Source organism: Polyodon spathula, chromosome 12 (assembly GCF_017654505.1).
Source record: "Polyodon spathula isolate WHYD16114869_AA chromosome 12, ASM1765450v1, whole genome shotgun sequence".
Taxonomy (NCBI): Eukaryota; Metazoa; Chordata; class Actinopteri; order Acipenseriformes; family Polyodontidae; genus Polyodon; species Polyodon spathula.
The window spans coordinates 12,662,884-12,687,918 of record NC_054545.1 but is presented as its reverse complement, the minus strand read 5'-3'; the positions used below and the strand labels follow the sequence as shown (position 1 = coordinate 12,687,918).

General features: G+C 36.8%; 1 protein-coding gene across 1 annotated transcript in view; it reads left to right on the top strand.

The window, feature by feature from the left end:
• The window catches only part of slc25a21 (solute carrier family 25 member 21), a 167,732-nt gene that overhangs the window by 140,682 nt on the left and 2,015 nt on the right, over positions 1-25,035 (top strand). The window contains exons 5-10 of the mRNA XM_041266095.1: positions 9,930-9,996; positions 13,491-13,550; positions 15,787-15,894; positions 16,752-16,916; positions 21,652-21,833; positions 24,471-24,523. Coding sequence (XP_041122029.1) covers positions 9,930-9,996; positions 13,491-13,550; positions 15,787-15,894; positions 16,752-16,916; positions 21,652-21,833; positions 24,471-24,523 — 635 coding nt within the window. The remainder of the gene's footprint in view (positions 1-9,929; positions 9,997-13,490; positions 13,551-15,786; positions 15,895-16,751; positions 16,917-21,651; positions 21,834-24,470; positions 24,524-25,035) is intronic.

Here is a 25,035-nt window from a genome sequence, read left to right as displayed (position 1 = left end):
TGCGTGTCTCTGGAACAACAACAAACAGACACGGTTTTATTCAGTTCTGGGTCCATGCTGTGCAAAGGTAAATAGTTTCACCAAATAAGTCATGTGTGTCTTCATTTATATTCTGATGGAACTGAATTCAACTTGATTTTCCTTAAAGTTAAAATCTACTTAGCAGCATCACAGCTGAGCACTTTTATTTTTTCCTTTGGTCAAATAAATAAATATCTTCAAAGGTTCATTAAAAATACTAAAAGTGCGCCTAAGTAGTTTATTAGTTTGGGAAACTAATAAATTAGTTTCATTTAAATTATTGCATTTCATAATAAAATTGGTCCCATTCCGTCTTTTAACAAAATAACCCTGTAAGTGGAAACAGAACAAGCTGCCTTCGGCCTTACTTCTTTGAGGTGCTCACACAGCCAGGTTGTGATTGACCAGAAGAGGAAGGGACCATTCTAGCGTCTTTGTGACATCAGTCAGCGCAACAACCAAGTTCAGGCAAACCCTTTGTGGTTCCATAGCAGTAGTGTGCTGGTCAGAGACAACAACAATGACAATTTTCTCTAGATTAAAAACAGAATATAAATGGTGTTTAATCTCATACAGTGATGTCCATTTTATTGGTGCAATCTTTTTTGAAATTACAATGAATAAAATGTAAAGCTGTCTAACCGTTTTTGGATAAATTTTAAAAAAGCCATACTGATTACCAAGGAAGTTATTTGAGTTCTTATGAAAAAATATTACTAAAGACACTTGGGTACCATTCTAGTTGTTTTCTGCTCGTTAAAGATGTATGTTAAAAACCCAACATTAAAAGACTGCATTTTGAGTTGCTTCTGCATTAGATTACAGATGAAGGATACTTCAAAAGAGCTCAATGAGCAACTAATGGCGTAAAAGCCATCCATTGAACATTATATATAGTACGTTGATTTTTTTTCAATGGTTAATGGAACAAGGTACACAGATTTTTCACAAATGTATTTTATGAAGATGTTAAAAAGTTAAATTATGAAGTTACTAAAATGGTAATAAACTACTACATGCAGTTTCTTTATTTCACAAACTTATACAGTGAAAGACACATGCATACATACGTGTACACATTAACAATGTCATCTGTATTGTAAATGACTAACAGAAATGTCTGCTATTCATTTCTGTTGATGTTTTCTTTATTGAAAATCTTTATTAGATTTGACCAATGGCAGTGGGTCCCCCTTATAAAGTTTTTCCATAATGAAACCATAACAACGTGTAATAAATCATAGTAAGAGCATGGTAAAGGATCAGTAAGCATTAACAGGTTAAGTAAAATACCAGATTTTTAATGTTTAAACTGCGGCAGTATTTAGATCTGCCACTTTTTAGAGCAGGTCACAGCACCAAGGCTGAACTTGAATCAGCAGGTAGACAGGTGTGTCCAGAAGCTGACATTACTGTAAGTTTATAAACGGTTCCCTGACAGAAAATCAACAAGAAAAAAAAACAGCGTCATTCACTCCATTCACACAGCTGGCACTCTTCAAAATTCATATTTTAACAGGAACAGCAAATTTGGATTGTAAATGTGAGTTTGTTGGAGGCATCAGTTTTTTTTTTCTTTGTGTATTTTACTTTTAAATCAAAGCAAGATTCAAATACAGCATATTCAAATCTCTCGCTCTATCGATCGAGTAGTCTACGTAAGCAGTGCAGGTGTACAGAGCTTAAAGACGGATATTTGGACACCTGCATCCGGGATAAAACGAGACACTTTCACCAGTGTCATGGCCCCTGGGAGATAATTTCAGGCTGTTTCTCTTTGGAAGAGAGCCTCAGAAATGCTGCCTTGTGTTGTCTCCTGTAACCACTGACAACCTATTGGAAAATATGGCTGGGTTAAGGAACAAAGTTCTATAATTTTATGTTTTCGTTGCTTGTTCCAGAGTCATTAAGTAGAGTATAAAGTTTGTATATGTTGCTTATGTTTAGTAAAGATGCTAAAATGAACTAGAAAAAATACAGTATATCAAGAGGTCAAAATGTTTGATTAAATGTTTTAAAGTTAACTGTGGAAACAGCTGTGCAGCACAGCTACTGACTTCATCTATTTTCTTGTTTGTTTCTTTGGATGTTTCTTTGAAAGCTTGTGACTCATAACTTCTAGACAATCTGTTGGATTATTCTGACATTTTGCTTGCAGGTTCGTAGCGGTGGTGGAACAAAACACCCACGTTTGCAGATTTGTTTTCTATGAACTGAAAATGGATGAAGTAATTGCCCAATCTACACATGTGAATTTGCTGGTGCTAATCAACTGTGGTTGCACTCCAATTGGCACAGAGCTCAATTTCCATTTAGTTTATTAGAAGCTAAAGAAAGCACAGTAAAACACCCAAGAGAACTAATTAAATCAGGCTCTGCCTATTTAGCAAGATATACATGTCCTCACCTATACCGTTTATGGTTTATTAGTCTTTCATTAAGTGTTTATGGTGAATAAATATTTGCAACTAATACCCTGTCTAAATGCATACATAATTTGCGATGAGTGTATGTTGAAACACTGCTTGTCATTAACATTTTCAAACCATTATATAGGTAGTATGAATAGGCTATAACTGAAGAAACATTTAGACAGATATATTAAGGTCTTTACATCAGCCACTAAAACTGTTCCTGTAAAATTACAAGTGTCTTTCTTGTCATCAAAAATGGTTCAAATTGCATTTTGGTTTAAAGATCTTGATAAATCATTTGACCATTCAAACAGTTCTCCACAATGGCTTTTTGCAGGCAGTAGTAAAGTTAGAAGATTGAGACTAATTTAATTAGTGTTCTCACTCCTGTACAAGAATCACTGTAATGAAGAAAAGAAAACACATCAGACTCATTACATCTTGTTAGCAGCAGAAATGAGCTCAAGTAGCCCATCACAATGTACTTATCAGCAGGGAAGCTTGCGCAAACATAGACGGTGACCAATGATCAAATTAGTCTCAATCTTTACCTTTTTGTCTAGCATTGATGACACAAAAAGTCCTTGCAAGCAACTACCTAGAAGCATGTTTTCATGTTTTTTAGTAGAGAATATATTTCTATGAACCAAGCTGAGCTTAAACTATTTAAAAATAAGTTTCAGCGATGTAATATAAAGTGGAAGCAATATACAAATTGGAAACTAAATAACATGAATGAAATGTGGGTAAGTAAATCATTACATTTTGTAAACTCTATTTATACTACCTTATAATGACTGGAAGATACCAATGCATTCAAACATTTGAAGAAAGGTTATGTTCTGATGTTGAAACACGTTTTCAGTGCAAGACTACATGGTACTGTTTTAATGTACAGTGGGGGGAGACTTCAGTTGGGAGAGACTACTTGAGCATGATGAGAAGAGATTCAAATGGCACAGATGAAGCAGGGGTCAGATGCAACATGTAGGGCCATCTGCCTTAGCCACAACCCTGCTGTTTGCAGCCTCACCTGTTGGAAACAGCAGGCCCACTAGATATGGTTTGTTGAAACAGGAAATGTGCTTGTGTAAGGCTAAGTGGAATGCTATTGAGCATGCTCCATCGTTGCCACTGGTGCGTTCACTGGGGAAAATATTTCCTATGGCAGGGAAATAAAAAAAAAAATCACGGTCTAGGGCCAGAAGGTTAAAGAAAAAGGAATATAGTGGAGATCTGGGACTCTCTTTGGATTTAATTCTTGCATTTTATAAAATTTGTTAACGTTGTTTCTGTTTCAAAGAGCCTTTTGATAAAAAGAATACATGCACATTCCACAGTGAGTCTAGAGATGACTATAGTAATTCCCTTTAATTCCACTGCTGTTTTTCAGTAAGAACTAGTAAGTGGGGACTTAATATACAGTAATCCATTGCATATCCGCCCAAACTGTTTATCTGCCATGATCAAGCTCTTCAGCAACATTAGTTTACTATTGAACAGAGAAGATTAGTTCAGATGTTGTAGACTCTACCAAAGTTTTCGTAGACTGTGTTGTATATGCGCCATGCGCGTCCATTGATGGTAGTGTCACGTGAGCTGTTCAGTGTGTTGATATGTAAATCAATCCTGTTTCCCTGCGGGGTGTATCAACTTCAACCTCCATCTTGATTTCCAGCCTGTCACTCAGCAGCGAATGCATGCACCCACATGGCTAATCTAAACAATAATTGTGTGAATATAGTAATTGTTATAGCTATGTATAATGGTATTTTAAAGCAGGATTCATTCATCCAACTTTTGGATATGCGACGGACTACTTTTATTAAACTTTTATTTATTACAAAATGAGGCCTCCACCCAAATTCTACCACAGCACAGCATAATCATTTGACACATAACTTATCATGATAAGTTACCTGTTTTGTTTTTATACACACGCCATTCAACCCATAGAGTTTTGGTTGTGCTGGAAATTTGTGCATACACAACGTCACACTTCACATATATCTGGAGAACCACATATCCACTGAAATCTGAAACTTGGTTATTTAGCTTAAGTTGAATCCATATTGTTAATTCTTATTCTTTAAGATTCTGTACATACTCCTGACATATGTCACGGTCATCAACTTTTTCATCATACTCTCATTTTTAATTTACAGCCGTGGCGGGGCTGTATGAATTTACTTTAGAAAAAAAAGTGGCATTGTGCTTTACTGAAATACTTCAGTATATTATGTTGCTAATGCTATTGTTGCTTTAGATGTATTACACTAAATCTAAATGACATACCGTAGGAGTTTCCCTGTAGGACAAAGAAAAATGTATATTCAAAGCATATATCTAAAAATATCACTGTTCTGAAATATTTAATTGATGTAATATCCCAGAGTTACAGAGAAGACGTGCTAAAGAATGTCATTACTCATGTAAAAGATTGGCAAAGTCATAGGGGTAATGAATTCTTATCTCTTAGATTTATAACATAACCTTAAGGTAGAATTCTGTGAGTTTGAGAGATACTGCACTGGCGTTGGCAGTGAGCCAACAATGCAGAGTACTGAAAGTCATATTTTAACACAGGGGTTGCATCATCAGCAAAGATTTGAACAGATAGCACAGTATTGTACGTGCCATTTTCTGTCTGTCTTGTCTGTTTCCCATTGGGGCGTGCTTCTCATATGAAATACATGTCCCCCAAAATAATAGATTTTATTAATTTGGCAAAAATTCAGTGCCTGTGAGATGAGTTATACGAACTCCACCGTTTACCTAAGGAACGGTTTGCTAAAATGCTTCAGTCCTTGCCATAAAGGATACATGTGCTGTATTGGTCAGGTTGTTTGCCCTTTAAAGAGCAACACGGTATGAGTTTGAAATATCACAGTAATCTGAACTAATGTATTGTTCTGTTGTTTCAAATCACTTTGTATATCTGTTTTGTTTTGTTTCGGTCTTTACATTCTTTTGACTTTTTAAAACAAAAGCTCTATATCCATAGTAGAATGTAATAAAACTTATAACCCATTCGCGAGGACAAGATTTACCCCATTGATTTAAAGTGAGGGTTTGGAAGATGACATTACCCTGGTAAATGCACCCAGTATATGGTTGATGTTGTGTTCGATGCAGATTGGTGCTATTGTTAAATAACTGAAGAAAATAAAAAACCTAATACAAAATAAACTCATACGAAACAAAGGCCCTAGTATGTGCCCAATATACAAATCAGTTGTGGAAAATGTAGAAAGACTCACCCACACTGGTTGGGGATTAAGTGTTGATGCTTCTTTGGAGTAAAGAAAGATGAACACACTCAGTGGGTTGGGAGTACATGACATGCTACAGGTATGTGATGGTCCCCCTGGGTGTTGAAAGCTTTAATTTGGGAAGTAAGGTGAGGTTACTCTCAATGGGATGGGAGACAGGATATAGGGGGTGCCCCTTGGTTAGGAGGGGTACAGTTAGACCGGTCGAGGTTGGCTGTTGATGTGTGCTGTGGCCAGCTGCAGGAAACACAGTGTTGTGCATTCGGGGAAAAAACTAAATGAAAGTTCATTGCATTTTTGATATAAGAACTGTTGTCCTGACTTTCATTCTCGAACACCACTGCAGTTTCAATGTCTACCCAAATCACGACTTGGTTTAGAATGCTGACCTAAGTGTGATTATTACATTAGAACTTGGAAGGTAGATTCTTAAAGCTCAAAGCCAACTCCACACTGTTGCCAGTATTATATACAGATGATACAGCTTATTAATGTAAGAAGGAAGCTTGAACTGTTAGCAAACCGAATTTTTATGCAAATTATAAAAATACAAAATATAAAGCATTATAGACCTGTCATGGTTAAACGTTCACTGTACTCTTCAGTGTAACCTGCACTCTCTTACAATTTTATATATATATATATATATATATAGCATATCACAAGCTGGGAAATGATGTCAGAAAACAATCTTTTTTTTTTTGGTTTGTTTTAAATATCAACTGTTTAGTGATGTCAGAGGGCAATAGTTATTGGAGTACTACTACCAAATACTATTGGTTGGTTTTGTGGAAATAGCACAAACTACTTCACGTGACACTCAATAAGATCTGAGAGTTGCAATCCAAGGATTTAGAAAATAATACTATTCATATACTGTTTTGTATTTATAACACACAGCCTGTCTAATGCACTTATGTATCTTTGATGTGCACCAGGCTTACTACACAGATGTATTGTCTTCTTCGGAAGGTTGATAGCACATGTATGGTTGGGTTTTGTGGCTGGCTAACCATGTGCAAATAGAGCAACGTCAGTAGGACTGGATTGAAACATTATGCTGCTGGCCTGACAGAGATCATTTGAATAGATAAGGGGCTGGTTTCCATTTTAATAATTCTCAGAACTATTGCAGATGCCCACACGCTGACCTCTTCCAAGCTCCACATCAGCAATTGCTTACCAGCTGAAAAGTCTAGTTGTTGAGGCAAATAATAAATATTTTATGGAAAACATTCTCAGTAGTGACAATATTGTGAAAGCTTAACTAAAAAGGTTACACTGAAAAGGCTCAAAATTGTGACTTGGTTGTGTGTGACTCGTTTAGTAACCATGTGATCTTCATTTCAACAAACAGGGGTACCCATTGCCCTTTGGAATAAAAACCTGCTAAATGTATCCCTTACATTATTAAAGAGCCCAATCAACAAAGACGTATAACTCATTCTGAGCTGGAGCAACATATAGCTGACTTTTTTAATGAAGATATAGCATCAAAAAAGTAAGATCAAATTCCTCACCATTTGATAGCTACTCTATAACTTCAGGATGCAGTGAGCTATTGCTGACAGTTGTCTCTATCGCTTGTGCAAAAGTCTCAGCACTGTCATGGATTTTATTAAGTCTATTTATAATTGTAGTTATTGCCTAAATTTAAAAATCTAAATGACAGAAACGTCTGGCCACAAAATAACAAACATAGTGTACACAGCGAGTGGATAGGGTGTCTGTGGATGACATGTAAGAAAGAGAATCGGTGTATGCAAACTTCTAGTAATAGCTGCAATGGTTTATCTCATGAGTCTTGAAAGGCAAATTAGTAAAGGAAATTAGGGCATTTAGTATATTTTCAAACGCCAAGATATGGTACATTGAGCGTATCTAAGTCCAAGCAGGTGCTGAATATATTTCCCTAAATGGATGATAGAAACAAAGACTAGAAAAACTGACAATTCACATCTCCTAGTCGTCCACTGTAGACTCTGTGAATCATTTTTCTTGGTTGTTCAAATGGCTTACGGACATCTTCTATGTACAGCATCTTTTAGCTTCTAAACTGACCCCATTAAGGTATAAGGAAGTTTTCTTCCTGAAGTGGCACTTGAGCAACGGTCTGTGTACATTTATAGAAACAAAAGATACATTTAATCAACATATACTTTCAATTGTAGCATTCATGTGCTGTTATGTGTATGCTAACTGTGATGGTGTACTGTCAGTGAATTAAACAAACCTAAATGAATGGAGAGATTATTATAACTATCTATAACCACGTGTTGTGTAAATAAATTCTGTACAAAGTGTATTTTATGCTCCCGATATACATTCATTGTTACCAACTGTAAATGCTAGTTGTACCAGAATTGCTCCTGATTTAGGTTTGTTTTCTTACTCAGCAATAGTAAATAAAGCATATTGCACACCTTGAGTGGTATGGTATGTGCCGTATTGGTGCATTTAAGTTAACACCAGGTTGAAATTGCCCGAGTGTCTGTATAAAGAGTTTTGACATTTGACTTGACTTGTCCCTGTGTTCTTTGATGTACAGTGGGCCACATGTAGATCATAAAAGCACTTCTTTCTACTTATATTTTAATAGCATAATTTCTGTTACAAACTGAAAGCTACCTACAGAAAGTATTCCCCTTCTCAGTTGTTTTAATCTGTCAGTGGTGGGCGTTGCATGTGTTTAAAGTGGCAAATTACCTATTGTACCTGTTCTGCCAAACTGGTAGACTTTTTTACTTTAGACTTTAGAATTGTATAACAGCAGGTAAACAAGTAATTTGAGCATATAGCAATTCCATTTTTGCTTTGGATTTATGGGTAGTCCAAAACAAAAATAATCCTGTGTGTGTGTATATTCTGCAATTGCTTAATATGTGGATTTAGTTTAGAATTGTGTTAATTGTCTTTTAAAACTAATTCTGTAAATACAGTGTTCACAAAATCCCTTAAGAGCTAATAATAAACATACTCTGCATGGCCACTTTATTGCAGTTGAACCTGTATCTAATATCAGGTTGGCCACCGTTGTGACAAATGTGTTGTTAATGCTCTTCAAAACCATTTCTGCACAATTCTGGCATGGTGTCGTCATCGTCATTTGAGTACAAGTGCAGCATTGCTGGCTTGATCCATGGCAATGCTTAGATAAACTATGGCAGATTTATTGCGCTTCAGAGATCACATGTAACATCACATGATCGACTTAATTTGCATCTCTAATTTAGGGCAATGCCAAATCCAGTTGGGTGGACAAGTCCTAATAAAGTGGCCAGACTAGCACACAATTTGGTCTTGTTATTTTCCACCAGAATAGTAGCTGGCAGGCAGTGCATTATAACACTGGATAATCCCTTTTAAGATATCCGATGGAGATGTGTGTATAATAGTGAAATGCAGTATGTTTTATTTCCTGCTGTGTTGCTTTTAATGGTCATTAAGGGAAAAGCTGCACACAGTTGAAAGAAAGAGTGGTGACTTAAACAGCACAGATACCGGCCATTGGAAAGGTTGTAGAGGTCCTACATTACACCGAGGTTACCTTACACCTTTAAACTACACCTTTAGATCACGTTAGACTACTGTGTACGTTAAATGTCCAAGAACTCTTGACTACCTGAAGGCAAGCATAAAAAGGTTGCTTGAGCTAAACACATTCCAGACAATCTGCAAAATGTCCTCAACTACCATGATCCCAATTTTCTTTATAATTTCTATTTATAAATGAATTCCCCAACCCCCAGTATTTGACAGTATTAATCCCAGTCTTCTGTTATGCCTACATACATATGCATACAGGGCTGACAGAGTCCCCATTGAAATCAATTTGATCTTGATCTGCTACTGATGGAAATGAACAAGCCCTGATTTCAAATCTCTTTCAAGGCAGTCCCAGTGGCAGATAGGAAAGTGGTATAATATTGTGGGAAAACTCAAATTAAGCTTCCTCACAAAACTTTGTTTTGTTGATTGACACCTTTTAACATTTAAGTCGATAGGTAGATAAATAGATACGATTGCTATATATAGGTAGTTGGGGATAACCTAGGCTTTACCTAACTTTCTAGCTATTTTAATTAATCCACCTCTCCCAAGCACAATGCTTTTCTACTGTTGGAATTCAAGTAGGGGTGGAGGAAGCAAACAATCTTTAAACCGAGCTGGAGATGATGATTTTGTGCCTCTCATTAAGGAAACCCCTGCCCTTTCTTTTCAGGATACTTGGCTTCTACAAGGGGATCCTCCCTCCCATCCTGGCAGAGACCCCAAAAAGAGCTGTCAAGGTAAAACACATTTATTTTATTTTTATTTTTTTTAACTTTGAAAAAACTTCCATACTGAAATCCTTATAACTTTATTAGCACAGCGACTGCTGGCAAAGGCTTAGAAGTGCAAATACACAATACTGTTGGTAAATGTTTTTTCTACTGTAGAGCAATGATATTATTTATGCAGTACTCAATCCACAACCTGTGCAGTCAAGTCATATAGAAATAGCTGTGATGTATTATCATCATACATATATATATATATATATATATATATATATATATATATATATATATATATATATATATATATATATATATATATTCATACCAAACATTGTGGTAGAAGTGTGTGTGACATTGGAAAAGTTGGCCAGACCAGCATGTAAGTGCAAACATGGCCATTGAGAACTAGTCCATGCCTGTTGTGTAAAATAATGGCCCATGTTGAATCAGATTGCATTTCCGCGCAATGCAACCTCATGAATGATGGTTTTCTAAAACCTGACTCGCTTTTCTAAAGTGGAGCTTGTCGGGAGTTTGGTAGATATATGTTTTTTTCATTTGCTTGATAAAGTACAAGTGAAATATTTTCTATTTTCAGGTTTATGAATTAAATACTGGCTATACATGTTGATTCTTTCAGAAATGTCTGAATCTTTAAATGTACTGTAAGCATAAATCAACACAATGCTCAAGTCATGCCTGTTTACTTTTCTCATGCAGTTTTTGGCTACCTACATAAATAATTACATAATATTATATATTTCACACAATTAGATTTAGGAATTAATATATTTGACAGACTGCAAAACTATACAACCATTTGAAAAAACTGACTGAATTAGTGCGACACACAGACACCCAGCACACAAAGTAAATATTAGGCTTACAGTCCTGTTTTCGGAGAACAATACAACACAGTTAAGAATTTAAATAGATTCATTAGTAATGACAGTATTGAGTGCCCAACACAAAGAAAGGGGCACAGGTATTTGCCTTCATCCAGCCCTTTGTATGTTTTACTTTGTTATAGTCCAATATTGGTTTACAAGGCTGGGGAGGGTTTTTTTATTTCTGAAGATACAGTATTTGTTTACCCATTCTTATTCAAGGAATAATCATTGTTACCGTTATCTCTGCACAACTAATTACAAATCACACAAACAAGACTGTGCATGAAACAAAGAAAAGCAAATGACACAAGTAAAAATAAAACAAAAAAAACATAAAGCTCTATAGTACTTGAAATCGAGTATTTTCTGTTATAAAAAAAGGCACCTGTATGAAATGTACATTAACATAACAGACGATAACAGATATTTACATATAAAAAGCAATAACTTACTTTAACTGAGTGACACTTTGCTTCATAAATGGAGAATGCACAGTGGCCAAGCTATTGAACGGAACCTGGGAGCCCTTGTGGTTGCGCGAAGCGAGATCTGGCTCTCCCAGGCCAGGGTCCTGGACGCAGACAAAGCGTCCCTGCTCAGCACGCCCATTTCCCCCGGCTACACCTTAGGGCCAGCCGTCAAAGAGATGCTGCAGCATGCACCGTGATTCACACCCAGCACCAGGGGTAACAGAGATAGAGACCCAGAGCTGCTTCACCACAGACCATTGTGCGCACTGTCTCGGTGGCTGCTCCACCTGGGCCAAGCAGGCAGTACCCCCTCAACCAACACTCGGCAGCAGCGGGCAGTGCCCGGCAGAGACCCCAGCAGTGCACTCAACAGAGGCACCGCCAGCAAAAACAGCCCAGCAGGCTCAGCAACAGCAGCAGCAACCCTGATGGGCTCCAGCCTCAGGCCCTGCACCCGTTCACTGATGCGTGGATGCTTGCAACCGTCCACTCCAGCTATTCACTCCAGTTTCGAGCCGGACCTTCTCCCTTCCAGGGGCTCATGAACACTTTGGTGTCCGACCCCGCACAGGCATCTTTCCTCATGCAAGAATTGAACGCTTTGTGTACAAAGCTCGCAATTGACCTGGTAGAACCCCCATGTCAACAGATGCTCTTACGAAGGCTCCCTTCGATCCTCTGCATTCAGTGGACCTTAATTACTTGTCCTTTAAGACAGCCTTTCTCCTGGCTGTCACATCAGCCAAATATGCCAGTGAGTTACAGGCCTTCCATAGAAGGTTACTGTTTGCGCTTTGCCAGCAGCGGTGATAATGTTACTTTCCGCACTAACCCGGCTTTTCTGCCTAAGGTTGTTTCGTATTTTCACTTGAACCAGTCAGTGGAATTAGAGGCATTCCACTCGCCCCCCTTCTCTTCGAAAGCAGATCAGAGACTTAATACTGTATGCCCTGTCAGGGCGCTGTGGTGTTACATTAATAGACCTCAATCATGGCGACAGACAATCCAGTTATTTGTGTGTTATGGGTCGCATACTCAAGGTCAGGCACTTTCCAAACAGCGATTGTCTCATTGGATAGTGGATACAATCTGACTGGCTTATGAACTGCCTAACCTACCCTCTCCAAGTGATGTTACAGCTCACTCCACTAGAGGGACTGTGACGTCTTCAGCAGTTTTTCATGGGGCATGTGTAACGCTGTGGCATGGATCACACCACACAAGCTTATAAGGTTTTACCGACTGAATGTGGAAACTTCAGCAACACCTTCTGTTGAGTCCAGAGTCCTTGAGGCGGGTTGCCCTCTTGCGCAGCAGCTTTCCAGTTAGGCTCACGCCAGGGCAAGGCTTGTGGCTGCTTTGGCTCACTGTGACAGCTTGGGTATACATTTCCAAACTCGTAACAGTTTATATTTTGAGAGTGAAAGGGAGCATTAGGTTACTTACCGTAACCCTGGTTCCATGAAAGAGAAATGTCGACCATTAAATTTGCGAGGTCGCTAGCTCGCCTTCATTGCCATACGGAATCAAATGGCGACGGTTGCTGTGTGATGTAGCGTCTTCTTCCAGAATGCAACAGACACGTGGTCACACCTGGCCTATTAGGCAGCTTTTTAAATATGTGCTGAAGTCATGTGACACAAGTGTCCTTTCCCAACTCGAAATGGTTGACATTTCTTTTTCAGGGAACCAGGGTTACAGTAAGTAACCTAACAATATCACGATATGGAAATTATTATCGATATATCAAAATATCAATATTGGTGCCATCACTACTTTTTATATTTATCACATCTGATCATGCTAAACAACATACTGAAGACTGGAGTTGTTTAAAGATGGCACGCACATTCAAATATGGATGCAAAGTAAGAAAATGACCTTCAAATTAACAAAATTGCAGAGAGATGTAAGTGTTCTGATTGGATGGCTTTTTTTTTCTTGGACAATATTATGTATCTATCATCTTCACCAACGTTCGTATTTTAAACTAGAAGTAAAGCACACGGTTTGCATTAGTGATTCTCACTCAATTAGACAAGGGATCTGGGAGACCTGTTTGCTGAAGGTGTGTAAGCTAACTTGGGATATGGAATACACTTCCTACAACTGACAACTAATTCATTCTGGCTTCCTCTTCTAGTTCTTCACCTTTGAACAATATAAGAAGATATTGGGTTTCACCTCATTACATCCTGGCTTGGTAAGTAACAAACACCATTGATGCCAATCCTTTCTTTTCTATACAAACAACACCAGAAGCTGCTGGGCTCAGTAGCTGCTTTATGAGGATAGTAACTGGATAGCAGATTAAACTGTGATTTTCAAAAATAAAGGTTATAAATAATACATTCTGACAATATGTTCAGAAACCTTTATTTTATATATGTATTAGTTTGTGAATTAAGTTTTTTTGTTTGTTATTGTTTTTGATGTACTTGAAGTAGTTTTGCATCACCTAGAATTTTAGGATTGAGACATAATTTAAAAAAAAACACAAATACAAAATGGTATCGCAAGAGTCTACTGGAAGCCATACTAGTAGTACAGTATTTCATGTTAGATTTCGAAATGTCACATTTTTTAAATTTGTCAGTTTTTCATTAAGTATGTGGAAAACAACAAAGAGATGTGTAATTCAATATGTTACTGTAACATTATTCAACAGGTTTCATTCGACTTTATGAAGTTCATTCTGTAGGGTGATGTAAAATTTTACTTCATAATCAACCAGTAAAACCAGCAGATCAAAATTACGTCTAAATTTCAATTTAAAGATGCAACAATGAGAAACTTTGAGCGATATACCACAGCAATAGGAGTGTCAGAACTCGGAAAAGCTGGTGAATTTTATCAAGTTGTTTGCATGTTACTGCAACAAATAAAGTACTGTATATATCTGGCAGTAATTCCATCTCAGGCTTTTGGTGTTGGTGACATTGATAAATCACTGTGCTATTCTTGTCTTAATATCTTGTAAAAACATTACTAGCTATCACTTTGACATATTATATACCATTGTATAATACTATGAGTCATGAGTTAATGTCATGTATCATGCAATTATTAGTCACTCTTAAGTAGATGAAATTCTTCAGTATATTCTGTGCAAGATTTTAATCACATTTTCTAATAATGAGGAAAGATTCACAATGTTTTTTTTGGGGGGGGGGGGGGGGGGGGGTTGGGTTTTTTTTTTTTTTTTTTTTTACAAACATTATTGAGCAATAATTATCATTATTAAGGGCTTTTACAAAATTAGATTTCCGTGATTTATAATGACAGGGATAAGTCAGCACAAAAAACAGTCTAAATGAAAGTGCTACAGTTTATCTGAAACAAGTACACTTGCCCCATCACAGTATCCTTTACTTACATTTAATTGTTTTGGTTTGTTTTTTTGTATCCAGTGTGTTATACATAATAATCTCCAGTGAGAGCATGGTCTAATGTGGTGTATTCCCAACATCTCTGGGACCAAACTTCCTTAAATATTTTGCACCATAAAGCTTTTCAAAAAGGCACAGACTTTGAGGGATGAAGGATTTTTGAGAATGGGAAAATGTAAGCTCCAAGCTCTGCCTACAGGGTTATAGTTAAGAATAAAGGACAGATTTTAGATCATCTTAAAAAATGGGTGCTCTGGGAAACATCATGTCAGTTTGGCTACAGAATCAGCTGCAATCATGGGAATTAATCTCTTGTGTTGCAATATCTATTGGTAAGTCTTCTTGGTAAATTGCATTAAAGGTGTGTCTTTACAAAGCCCAAGATAACCTGGGATGATGACTACACAACCTGGTTCAGCAATACAAGGACTATCCTCCTCAGAATATGCCAGTGGCAACATATTAGGAATGAGGTGGCTTTGCTCTCCTTTGCCAGTTTGACAACAAAGGGATGCAATAGCATTTTAATTTGTAGCTGCACTGCAGTTGTTTGAAGGCCCTCATAAAATGCTTAAAGGAGAGTTTACCTAACTTTTACAAACAGTTTTATAACCTCTTAATAGCTTTATCAACATTATTGTTGGTCCCCCTTTTATTGTGCTCTGAATCTTTTGGTTGTACTCTTAATTCAGCATATGGAAATCTTTCAAATACTGTACAATACATTAGATGAACTTCTGCATCCTGGTACAGTTGCTGCAGATCACATCTGATTGCAGCATGGCCACTGGAGTGAGTTTGAACGACAACACATGGAGTGATTAAGTGCCAGGAAGTAGTAGCATTGTCTTTAACTTAAGAATTTCAAGGATAAAATGAATAAGGGGGGCGGGGGGGGGGGGGGGGGGGGGGGGGCAATAATATTGCTAATTTAGATGTCAGAAAATTGATTTTAACAGCTGGCTGAAGGATTGACTTCATGGTCACTCAAAAGGTGATCTATTTTGTAAAAAATGTGGTTGGACTTTTTGTCAACTCTTATATTTTTAGGCACTTTCAGTCGCCGGATTAGGAGCAGGCCTGACGGAAGCAGTGGTCGTCAATCCCTTTGAAGTTGTCAAAGTCAGTCTACAAGCAAATCGGAATGCATTTGCAGAGGTAAAACATTTCACCCAGTACCAATACATTTTAGTCTCTACAGCCCTTCACTGTTATATTTATTGTACCATTTGTACGTCACTAAAGTTCAACCAATGACTCAGATATTGCCTAGGGCTGCTCATTAATCCCTCTGTGACAGCTGTGCTTATGTTGTTCGTGAAGGTATTACCCAGAGTGTTTATTGCTTAATGCTGTTATAATGTTAAAACATCAACAGGGTGCATTTCAAATACTGTCAAAGTTTTTTTTGTTCATAATCAGGTTAAATTTTATACTGAAATATGAGTGAAAATTTAGTAACAGTATTTAAAGAGATATTTACATTAAACTATATAAATCCCCAAATTCTGTTTTGAAATAATGCCCAATCACCCTCGAGAGTCATTATACACGGGGCCATGTAGCATTGCAGAATGGGAGTGGATTTGGGAAGTTCTGGCTACCTATCCCCAGATTCAGACACAAAACTACACACCGCCTTCCCTCTGCATCCTTGGCCCTGCACCATGGACCTACCTTCTCTAACCACAGAGCCTTCTTTTCTTCTTCTAGTCCCCCGCAGCTAGTCTGCTTCAACTACTAGACCACTCTACTCTAACCTTTGGCTGTTGGGTTAAAATTAACAGATTGGGAAAGGGAAAGCTTCACTTGTTGATGCCCTGAATTTCTACAGTAAAAGAAAAAGTCGGCTTTATTTTGTTATTGTGGTTAGGTTAATAATAAAACTCTGAACTGAATTGTAAATAATGGTGAAAGCACTGTGCCTTAGAGAGACAACTGTATTAGTGTCCCTGTGATGGTACAGTTTTTAGTTTTGTTTTTTTAGTTTTTATTTTTCATGCTGTGTTCTTCAGCAACCCTCAACGTTTGGCCAGGCACGGCACATAATCAGCACCAACGGGTTCGGCCTGCAAGGCCTCAACAAGGGACTGACCTCTACCCTGGGTCGTCATGGTGTTTTCAACATGATCTACTTCGGGTTCTACTTCAATGTAAAGAACATGTTCCCATCCTTTCAGGTATGGTTTTATTTTTTTTTAAGAACCTAAGCTGAATTGACAAATATTTTAGACATTGCCTTCATCTGTACTCATAGACTTTAGAGACTTTATACAGTTAATTCATGTTGAAACCCAATAATTCTGCCACCATTCATAATAATAATAATAATAATAATAATAATAATAAAGGACCTGGTTTATTTTTGCACACATGTGCAGTCATCTTTCAGGTGCAACTTTCTTTGTGTATTAAGTTCAAAGGTAATCTGCAAATGCAGCACCTACTCAATTCTGTGGTTCCTACACTTGTGATCTACAGAGAAAGAGATATTCTAAAAAAAGATGTTATAGTAATGAGAGACTCCGAAATCTTGTTTTTACCTGTTCTGTTTGTAAATTATAAACAGACAAAAAAGAGCAAACAGAATAATACCTATATAACCTGTACATATTTGACCAAGAGGTTCAAATTATAGATTAAAAAGGTCTGACTTTTGAACACAACTTCAAGTTGTGTTAAGTGGAAATTCTAGCATCATCTGTGTGTGTCTATATATATAAAAACCAAGAACATTATCTAAACTAATTGGAAACAGATTGCAACTAGAGGTAGAAGAGAGTTAGAGCTGTTTTTTGCAACAAGCACCGAAACTACAAAGAGGCATAGGATATACAAAGCACACGGCTATTATTCAATCCGATCCTGTGAATACTGTGATAAGCTGATAAGCTGTTTAACCAGTATATAGCAGTAAATCAGAAAAATCTCATGCCAATGCTTTTGTTCTGGAATGACCTGCATACCCTGTCTATACCTTATACTGGTAGCAGCAGTTGTGTGTGTCGGTTACAATAACAGTGGATTGTGTGAAGAGAACAGCAAGGAAGAAAGATGACACTTACTCTTTGATAAGTTTCTTAATACTGCTTTAGGTAAGTTATAAATGAATTCCCAGATTTATTTATTTATTTATTTTAATCCTTTTAAATTATCTAATTGGCCAGGAGGCAGATATTGCTATTATCTACAGTATTCAGGTCATTTTATTTTATTTAAATTATTCATTTCAGTTGCCAGGATAAGGACACTTTTTTTTAATTTATAATTTTCTGATTTAATTGTCAAAAACAGTTATTGACTGGTAAATAAATTGGTCAATTTCAGTTTGTTTGTATTCATGTGGCAATGAACACAAGAGAAGGAACTTTAATCCAAAAATTAGGGTGTCTACTTGGTTGAGGAAATCCTTATCGGCATCAATATTTGTCTGTTATGTCATATTATTGCTCTTTGAGAATTAGTCAAATCATGTTGCATGTAGTTATACATTGAATTGTGTATATGCAAACCAAAAGGGATGTACTGTATCAATAGACATGTGACCCTGCGTTTGTGATCCAAGTTTGTGGTCTTCATGACAAGTACCAAACACTATCAAGTTGCCTTATCCTTATTCCTTATTTACATTTAATCCACAACTTCCTCATCCTAATGTCCAGCAATACAAACCTCGGTTAGCTTTTTGTCAAACAGTCAAATGCTAATGTTTGTATTGAAAAGGGTTGGGTGTCTTTTGAAGACAGCACTGGTAATCTGCGGTAGAAAACCTAGATTTACAAAAACATTTTGAATCCTAGACATATGATCTGAGGACTATGTGTTACGAAAGATGCTAATGGCCCAAGATATAAAGACATGATAAAATTAATCTGAAACTCTTATTAAATAATAAAAACCTCATATGCAACCAGCTAAATATAATCCAGACCTTAGAAATACAGTATAACTAGTTGATAGTGACATGTTTTTGGTTTTTTTTTCCTCGTGGGTTAGGTACCTTTTTAGATGGAGCAGCATACTCATATTTTTTTTTATTTTTTTTATTGTATACCCAAGTTTCCTCAATAAAGTGCCAGAGGATTGGGAATAGTGCATAGATAAGTTCTTAAGCAGTGTGCAGGCACAAACATGTGCTAGCAACACCAGTATGTAGATTGTGAACAAGGTAAAGCTGGGAGTTTCTCAGTGCAGTGATTTTCAGTTATGGCTGCATACAAGCCTCAATTTTAAAAAGCTGCTGAGAGAAGGGGGGTGGGTAAAGGGCATTCAGAAAAAAAATACCAACTGGGATTAGCCCTTCATTTATTTTACCATTTGAGGGTCTTATACACAAACAATCACTTTAGGAAGGCTATGTGGTGGAAGCTCCCGTCATTTGTAAAATATTCTGGCCAATTAGTTAATAGTACGCTTTGGATCTCTGCTGTTCTGATACAGTAATACCCCTGTACGATGTGGAGTCCAATTATACAAATGATCCCCATATGCCTTGCCAGCCTGCCTTTATGAACTGTGTTTATAAATCCTCCACGAGGAAATGTGAGCTTCAGCAATTTAGACCATGTGTGAAAATGGGGCCAATCAGATAGCACAGGAGAAAAGGAAGCACTAATGTGCAGCGCTGTTATAAAATGTCTGTGCTTCTGTGCAGGCTTTTCCACTCATATCTTTCGGTGTCGCTGGGTGGCGTTGGGGATCAGTGGCCATTTTCAAATTAAATGTACCATTCAAAGGAGCTCAATTGTGCTGCAAGAAAAATCTGTACTTTGATAATAACCCTGTGGTACCTAGGGTTCATAATGATATCCAGTCTCGCTGTTGGGGTGTTATTTCCTACATTTAATCAGAATTCTTGACATGCTTAAGCACAGGGCGGTGGACTAACTTTCCCCATTCAGCTTCAGACACGGTGACAGTGACAATCCAGCAACAAGACCAACTGGTTCCCAGGCCTCAGATTTAACAGCTGCTGTACCACATTCCCTTTGTTCTAAGTAAAATGAATTTCTTCCATTCCTGTGGGAAAATGTTGTCCCATGTTATTCCATTAGGAGTGCCAGTTTTTTTTTTTTTTTTGTTATTTTGCATTAATTTGTATTGTAAGTCAGTTTAAGTTTGTTCCCTGATGAGGGACTGGAGAGCAAGAAGACACTGAAGACCAGAGTTTTTTAGGCTGAAATGCCAGTTTGGCACAATTTTATTGGTTATAGACTGGACACTATTAGAAATGTTCCAGCTCAAATTGGTTATTTTCTTTGTTTTCCAATTTGTGTTTTACAGCAACAAATGAATTGTTTTTCTTTTTCTTTAACAAATGAAAAGAACAAAAAACAATAACTGTGAAAAACATTGAAAACAAAGATGAATGTGGCTTGGCTTAAACACGGTAACCGCCCCACACAATAAGTATAACTATTTCCCTCACTATACTTGTTTTATCTTCTCTAGGCTTTCCCGAAGTACCTTAACAGCACATTGGTTCAGTTTAAATTTTCTCTACATTACCAGTCACTCACTCCTTTCAAAAAAATCCCCCCCCCCCCACCCAAATCTGTCTGTACAGACCTTTTAAATCCTCCAACCTGATCACTGATTAATTGAATTCCCCACCTTTCCTACTGAAAACATGGAATTTCTGGAATTTACAATTGCCCAGCAGTCCTTTCTCCGGTTCTTAGCAGGCAGGCTTTGTTCCTGGTCCACTTTGTTTACCCTGCTATAACCATTGCCAGCCCTACTGTTACATGATTCAGTGTGGTACATTACAAACAGTTATTTCTAGCAAAATATCATTCATTCCAAGGTAACTTATTTTATCATGCATATTTAAATGTATATTTTGATTGTTAAGCAGAAAAATTTAGCAAAGTTATGTTTATGATATAAGAAACTGTGAAGAGTCACCTGTTGGTGCTACCAGTGAATGTATTACCTAGGGCACCAGAGACCAAGCTAATCTCTGTAAACTTTGTCCCAAATATTCTCTAATTTGTATGCATACATGTAAAAACTATTCATTGAACAGGTTAGGAAGTAAGAGAAAAATGTAAACCATGTGTTTTTTTCATACGCACAGATGCATTGATTTACTCTGTGCATTGCTGAACAGCGCAGGATATGGTAGATTTGCCACTGTTTTTTGTTTGTTTGTTTGTTTGTTTTTTTAGTTTCAGATCATAAAGTTTCCCTGCAGCAAGTTTTTCAGGATTTTGTGATAATACCAGATAGTTAGTGGTGTACTCAACTCGAAACAAGTGTCACTGGCTAAGGATGTGTTCAGTCTGAACACTGCTGTGCAGTTAAATCAGGATTACTCCTAAATGTATGTCTTTGTTTAAAGTGTAACTTGGATACCACAGCATCCCAGCAATGTGATGGAGATCCAGTTTCTAGCAGTGCCTTTGTTCTTTCTCAGATAAATAATGTAACTTGGTACTAATGGGTCTTTCTTCGGACAGTTTACACAGATTACAATTGCTACAGGGTTTTTAACTGCATTAAGGCTCCTCTGTATCTATTAGATCCAAGTACTCAAAGCCTACCAGGGCTCTTATCTATAGCATTGTCTTGATTGTCAACAAGTAGTAATGCAAGTTAAAAATAACTCCTTTCATAGTACTTTAGGACAGCTGTTTGACACAGCTTTCAGATATATTTTTCAAAACACTTTTGTCAGGGACTATGAATTGGAAAAAAGACATAAATGCATGTGGATTTTGTTATGATGATTACTTAATTTGATTTGATTTGATTGTAAGCGTCACCTATAATTGCTTCATTCATTTAACTGATTGCATGCACTTTAGATCGCTTCATGTTTACAATGCTGTGGAATTGTAGTTTCATAGAACTAATAGATTTGTTTCTTCAAATATTTAAAAAAATAAATAAAATAATAATAATTTTTTGTAGGACCCGACTTTGGAATTCCTGCGGAAGTTTGGAATTGGACTGGTCTCAGGAACCATCTCCTCTTGTGTCAACATTCCTTTTGACGTGGCCAAGAGCCGCATTCAAGGGCCACAACCTGTCCCTGGAGAAATCAAGTACCGGACCTGCTTTCAGACCATGGCAGTTATCTACAGGGAAGAAGGGTAATGCTTTGCTGTTTATATACTCTTGTACATCAGTGTGAGATTCACAGGGGCACCACATCAACATACATTTAGATTTATTGAAAGCTGTGTATTTTCTAAGAATATAAAACATTGGTATATTCAGTATGGTGCATAATCTTTCAGCCATTCGCGTACCAGTTTCACCTTCAGCACGGCACGACATGTCACAAAGAAACCCCATTCAAGACCTCAGCCGAACTATATTGAGTTTGTACTGTGCTTTATTCAAAGCATATGGTTGACCTGCTTTAACCTGAAGTCACCACTTGGAGTTCAAAATGGTGACATCACAATTGGCCATGTATCTCAGCCACTAAATGGTGTTCTATTCCACCATTTGCCATTGTTCCAGTGAAAATTATTTTGTGACTCGTATAATAACAGTAAAACAGTACTATATAATAGAGTTATAGGATGGTGAGTGCCTTTGTATGGGTTATATTAGCCTTGGTCAGGTCCCTTCCACTCGTGCCGATACTGCCTCATAGAACAGTTTTCATCATCCAATATCTCTGTATTTTAATGGTTATTGACAGCAGAAGAGTTAATTGCTGGTAAAGTCTTAAAATAAACATTTATTTGTAATGAGTTTCCCCTTACTCGCATGGCTAAATGTAAAAATGAACCCATGACTTTGGTAAGGTTAGGAATTAAAATAAGTAAAATAAAAGACACTGTATACAAGTGCATTGTGCAATTAGAAGCCATTTTACTGAGCTATGAAATGGACATTGCAAAATTAGCTCAAATCAATGGCACGCGACTATTAGAAGGTTGACAGTATATATTATCTGGGATTAAATACTTCCAGTAATTGTTACCATATATTTTACTAAAGGTATTTGTTTTGGCCCTTTTGTGTATAAATAGTCTTTCCATGTTTAGAACCAATGACACATGGCAAGCCATTTCAAAAGATGAGATATTTGAACACCAGGAAGTGTACATGGATTCCTAAATAACGTGATGTTGGCTAGGTATCTGGACTCAATTACATGCATAGCCCCAAGAGGCAGTACTCTGGATGAAGCTGATAAGTGTGTATATAAGCATCTCAAATGTAATTGAATATTTTGTGCCATATTGCATTTATTTTATTAATGGCCCAGAAGGCACATATCTTAAAGGCTAGAGTTATCATGAATTAGCAAAACACAGCTGAGCTTCGTTTTGTATAAATTATAGTAAAATATGTATCTTTTTATTACAATTAATGTACTCCATTAATTGCAGATTAGATTCAGTCACAGAGAACTAAACTTGAATATTAATTGTTCACGTCAACACCCCAAAGCATGTTTTAGTTTGTTGTTTTTTCCTTTCAGACAGAAATTGTTCTCATGATTTGGGATATATATCTCTGAGAATTGAGCCCTATATTGCACATGTAATATACACAAATGAGTTTTCAATTGTGAAATAGAGAATTAAAGAAGGGTGTTTTATTGTACTTCGTACTCATGAACAGTACAATATATACAGTCTCCAGTAATTACTGCACTCTTTAGGAGCCCAGCATTTTGCAGGTTATAATGAGCTACAATTTTAATAAGATTCAGAATAGCTGGGGAGGCATGATACAGTAGCGTTATTAAGAGCCTTGTGATCAGGAGGGAAATGGTCTAACTGCCTTAGGATGAAGGAAACAGGGTTTTTTAACCTTGAATATAACCCACATTAGCCTTAGAGCTGTAAAGAGGCACGTGGTTAACTACAGTAATAGCTCATACTGGCCAGAGAACTGTATAATAAGTGCTAAAACTAAAAATTCCAATGTAATTAAATTGAAGCTAAAAGGGAACACTTCAGTGTTTTGTTTGGTTTCCTGTAGGAAATGTCAGTGGGGAGTGGTGAAAATTATGGTCACACACAGCCGCTTATGTAGATATATAGATTGACAGTAAGAGGCCGAAATATTTATAGCGCCTAGTTCAAATGTCTTTGAGTAGTTTAGTTTATTTCTATTTTTAAAATGTACACTTTGTTTCCTTGGAGCAAATTCTATACTAAAACAACAGCTCCTGACATCTAAACTATTGTTAAAGTATTATTAAAAGTTTCATTTAAAGTGTTTCGTTATCCAGCACTTGTGTCAACAGCAAAATCTGTTTTTAAAAGGCGATGTGCTCCATGTAGTTTACAAATAGATTTAAATGTACAGTAAATCCTTACTTTAGGAACACCTCACAATTATGGCAACTTACCGTTCCACTTTACTCTGATTAACAAATAAAGACAACTTCAGTATAAAGGCCTCACTGGTTCTCAGTGTCTGTATACACTGAGTAGTGTTTCTCTGAGCAGTTTCAACCCACGCAGAGACCAGGAACCAGTGAATTCCCAGGTGTCCCTGCAGCTAAAACTCCTTTTAGTGGATGTAAGTGCAAACAGTAAACAAGATGGTAAACAAGGTCTGTTTTCTGAGAAAGAATACACAGAAGGCTTAACTATGGAATACTGTAGTCTACAAGCTACAGCTTTTAAAAAACCAGACACTATGTATTTGGCTTAACAACAGTCCTCTGTTACTAAGTGAAGCATGTGTATGTGGTTAATTCGTGTTATGAGTGGATATCCCAGCTGGTGAACGTTTTCTTTTCTTTTTTTTCACAGGTATTTAGCATTGTACAAGGGATTGGTACCCAAAATTATGAGGCTCGGACCAGGTAATACAATTAAAATGATTAAAAGACACATTATTGTATACACAGGACCTACTGTCTGTATTTAAAACGGCACCTGTTCTGCTTTGGTCCCACCGGGATTGGGAACCATTCGTTTACATCAATCTTTAAGCATTCTTTGAGAGCTGATTGGTGAGTTTGTGTTTAGTTTACACAAAAAATTTAAGCCTTTTTCCAAATATGGATGATAAAATTGAAATATTAAACACTTAACTCATTCCTAACAATGCTGGGTTTAATGCCTTATTATATTAAACATTTATATTCATAATATTTTATTCATTCAAAACCATGATTGATTCACATCCCCATGAATCTTTGTTGATAAATACCATTAATGGAAATGCAATCACAAATTGTATTTAAAAGTGGTGACTGCATTGACTACAGCAGCTTTGTTCCTTTTATTTTAAATCTTTGTTTTAATGAAAAAGTGACAGATATGCACAGATGCTTTTAATGCATGTTTGCTGAACGTTTTGGGGTAGATACAA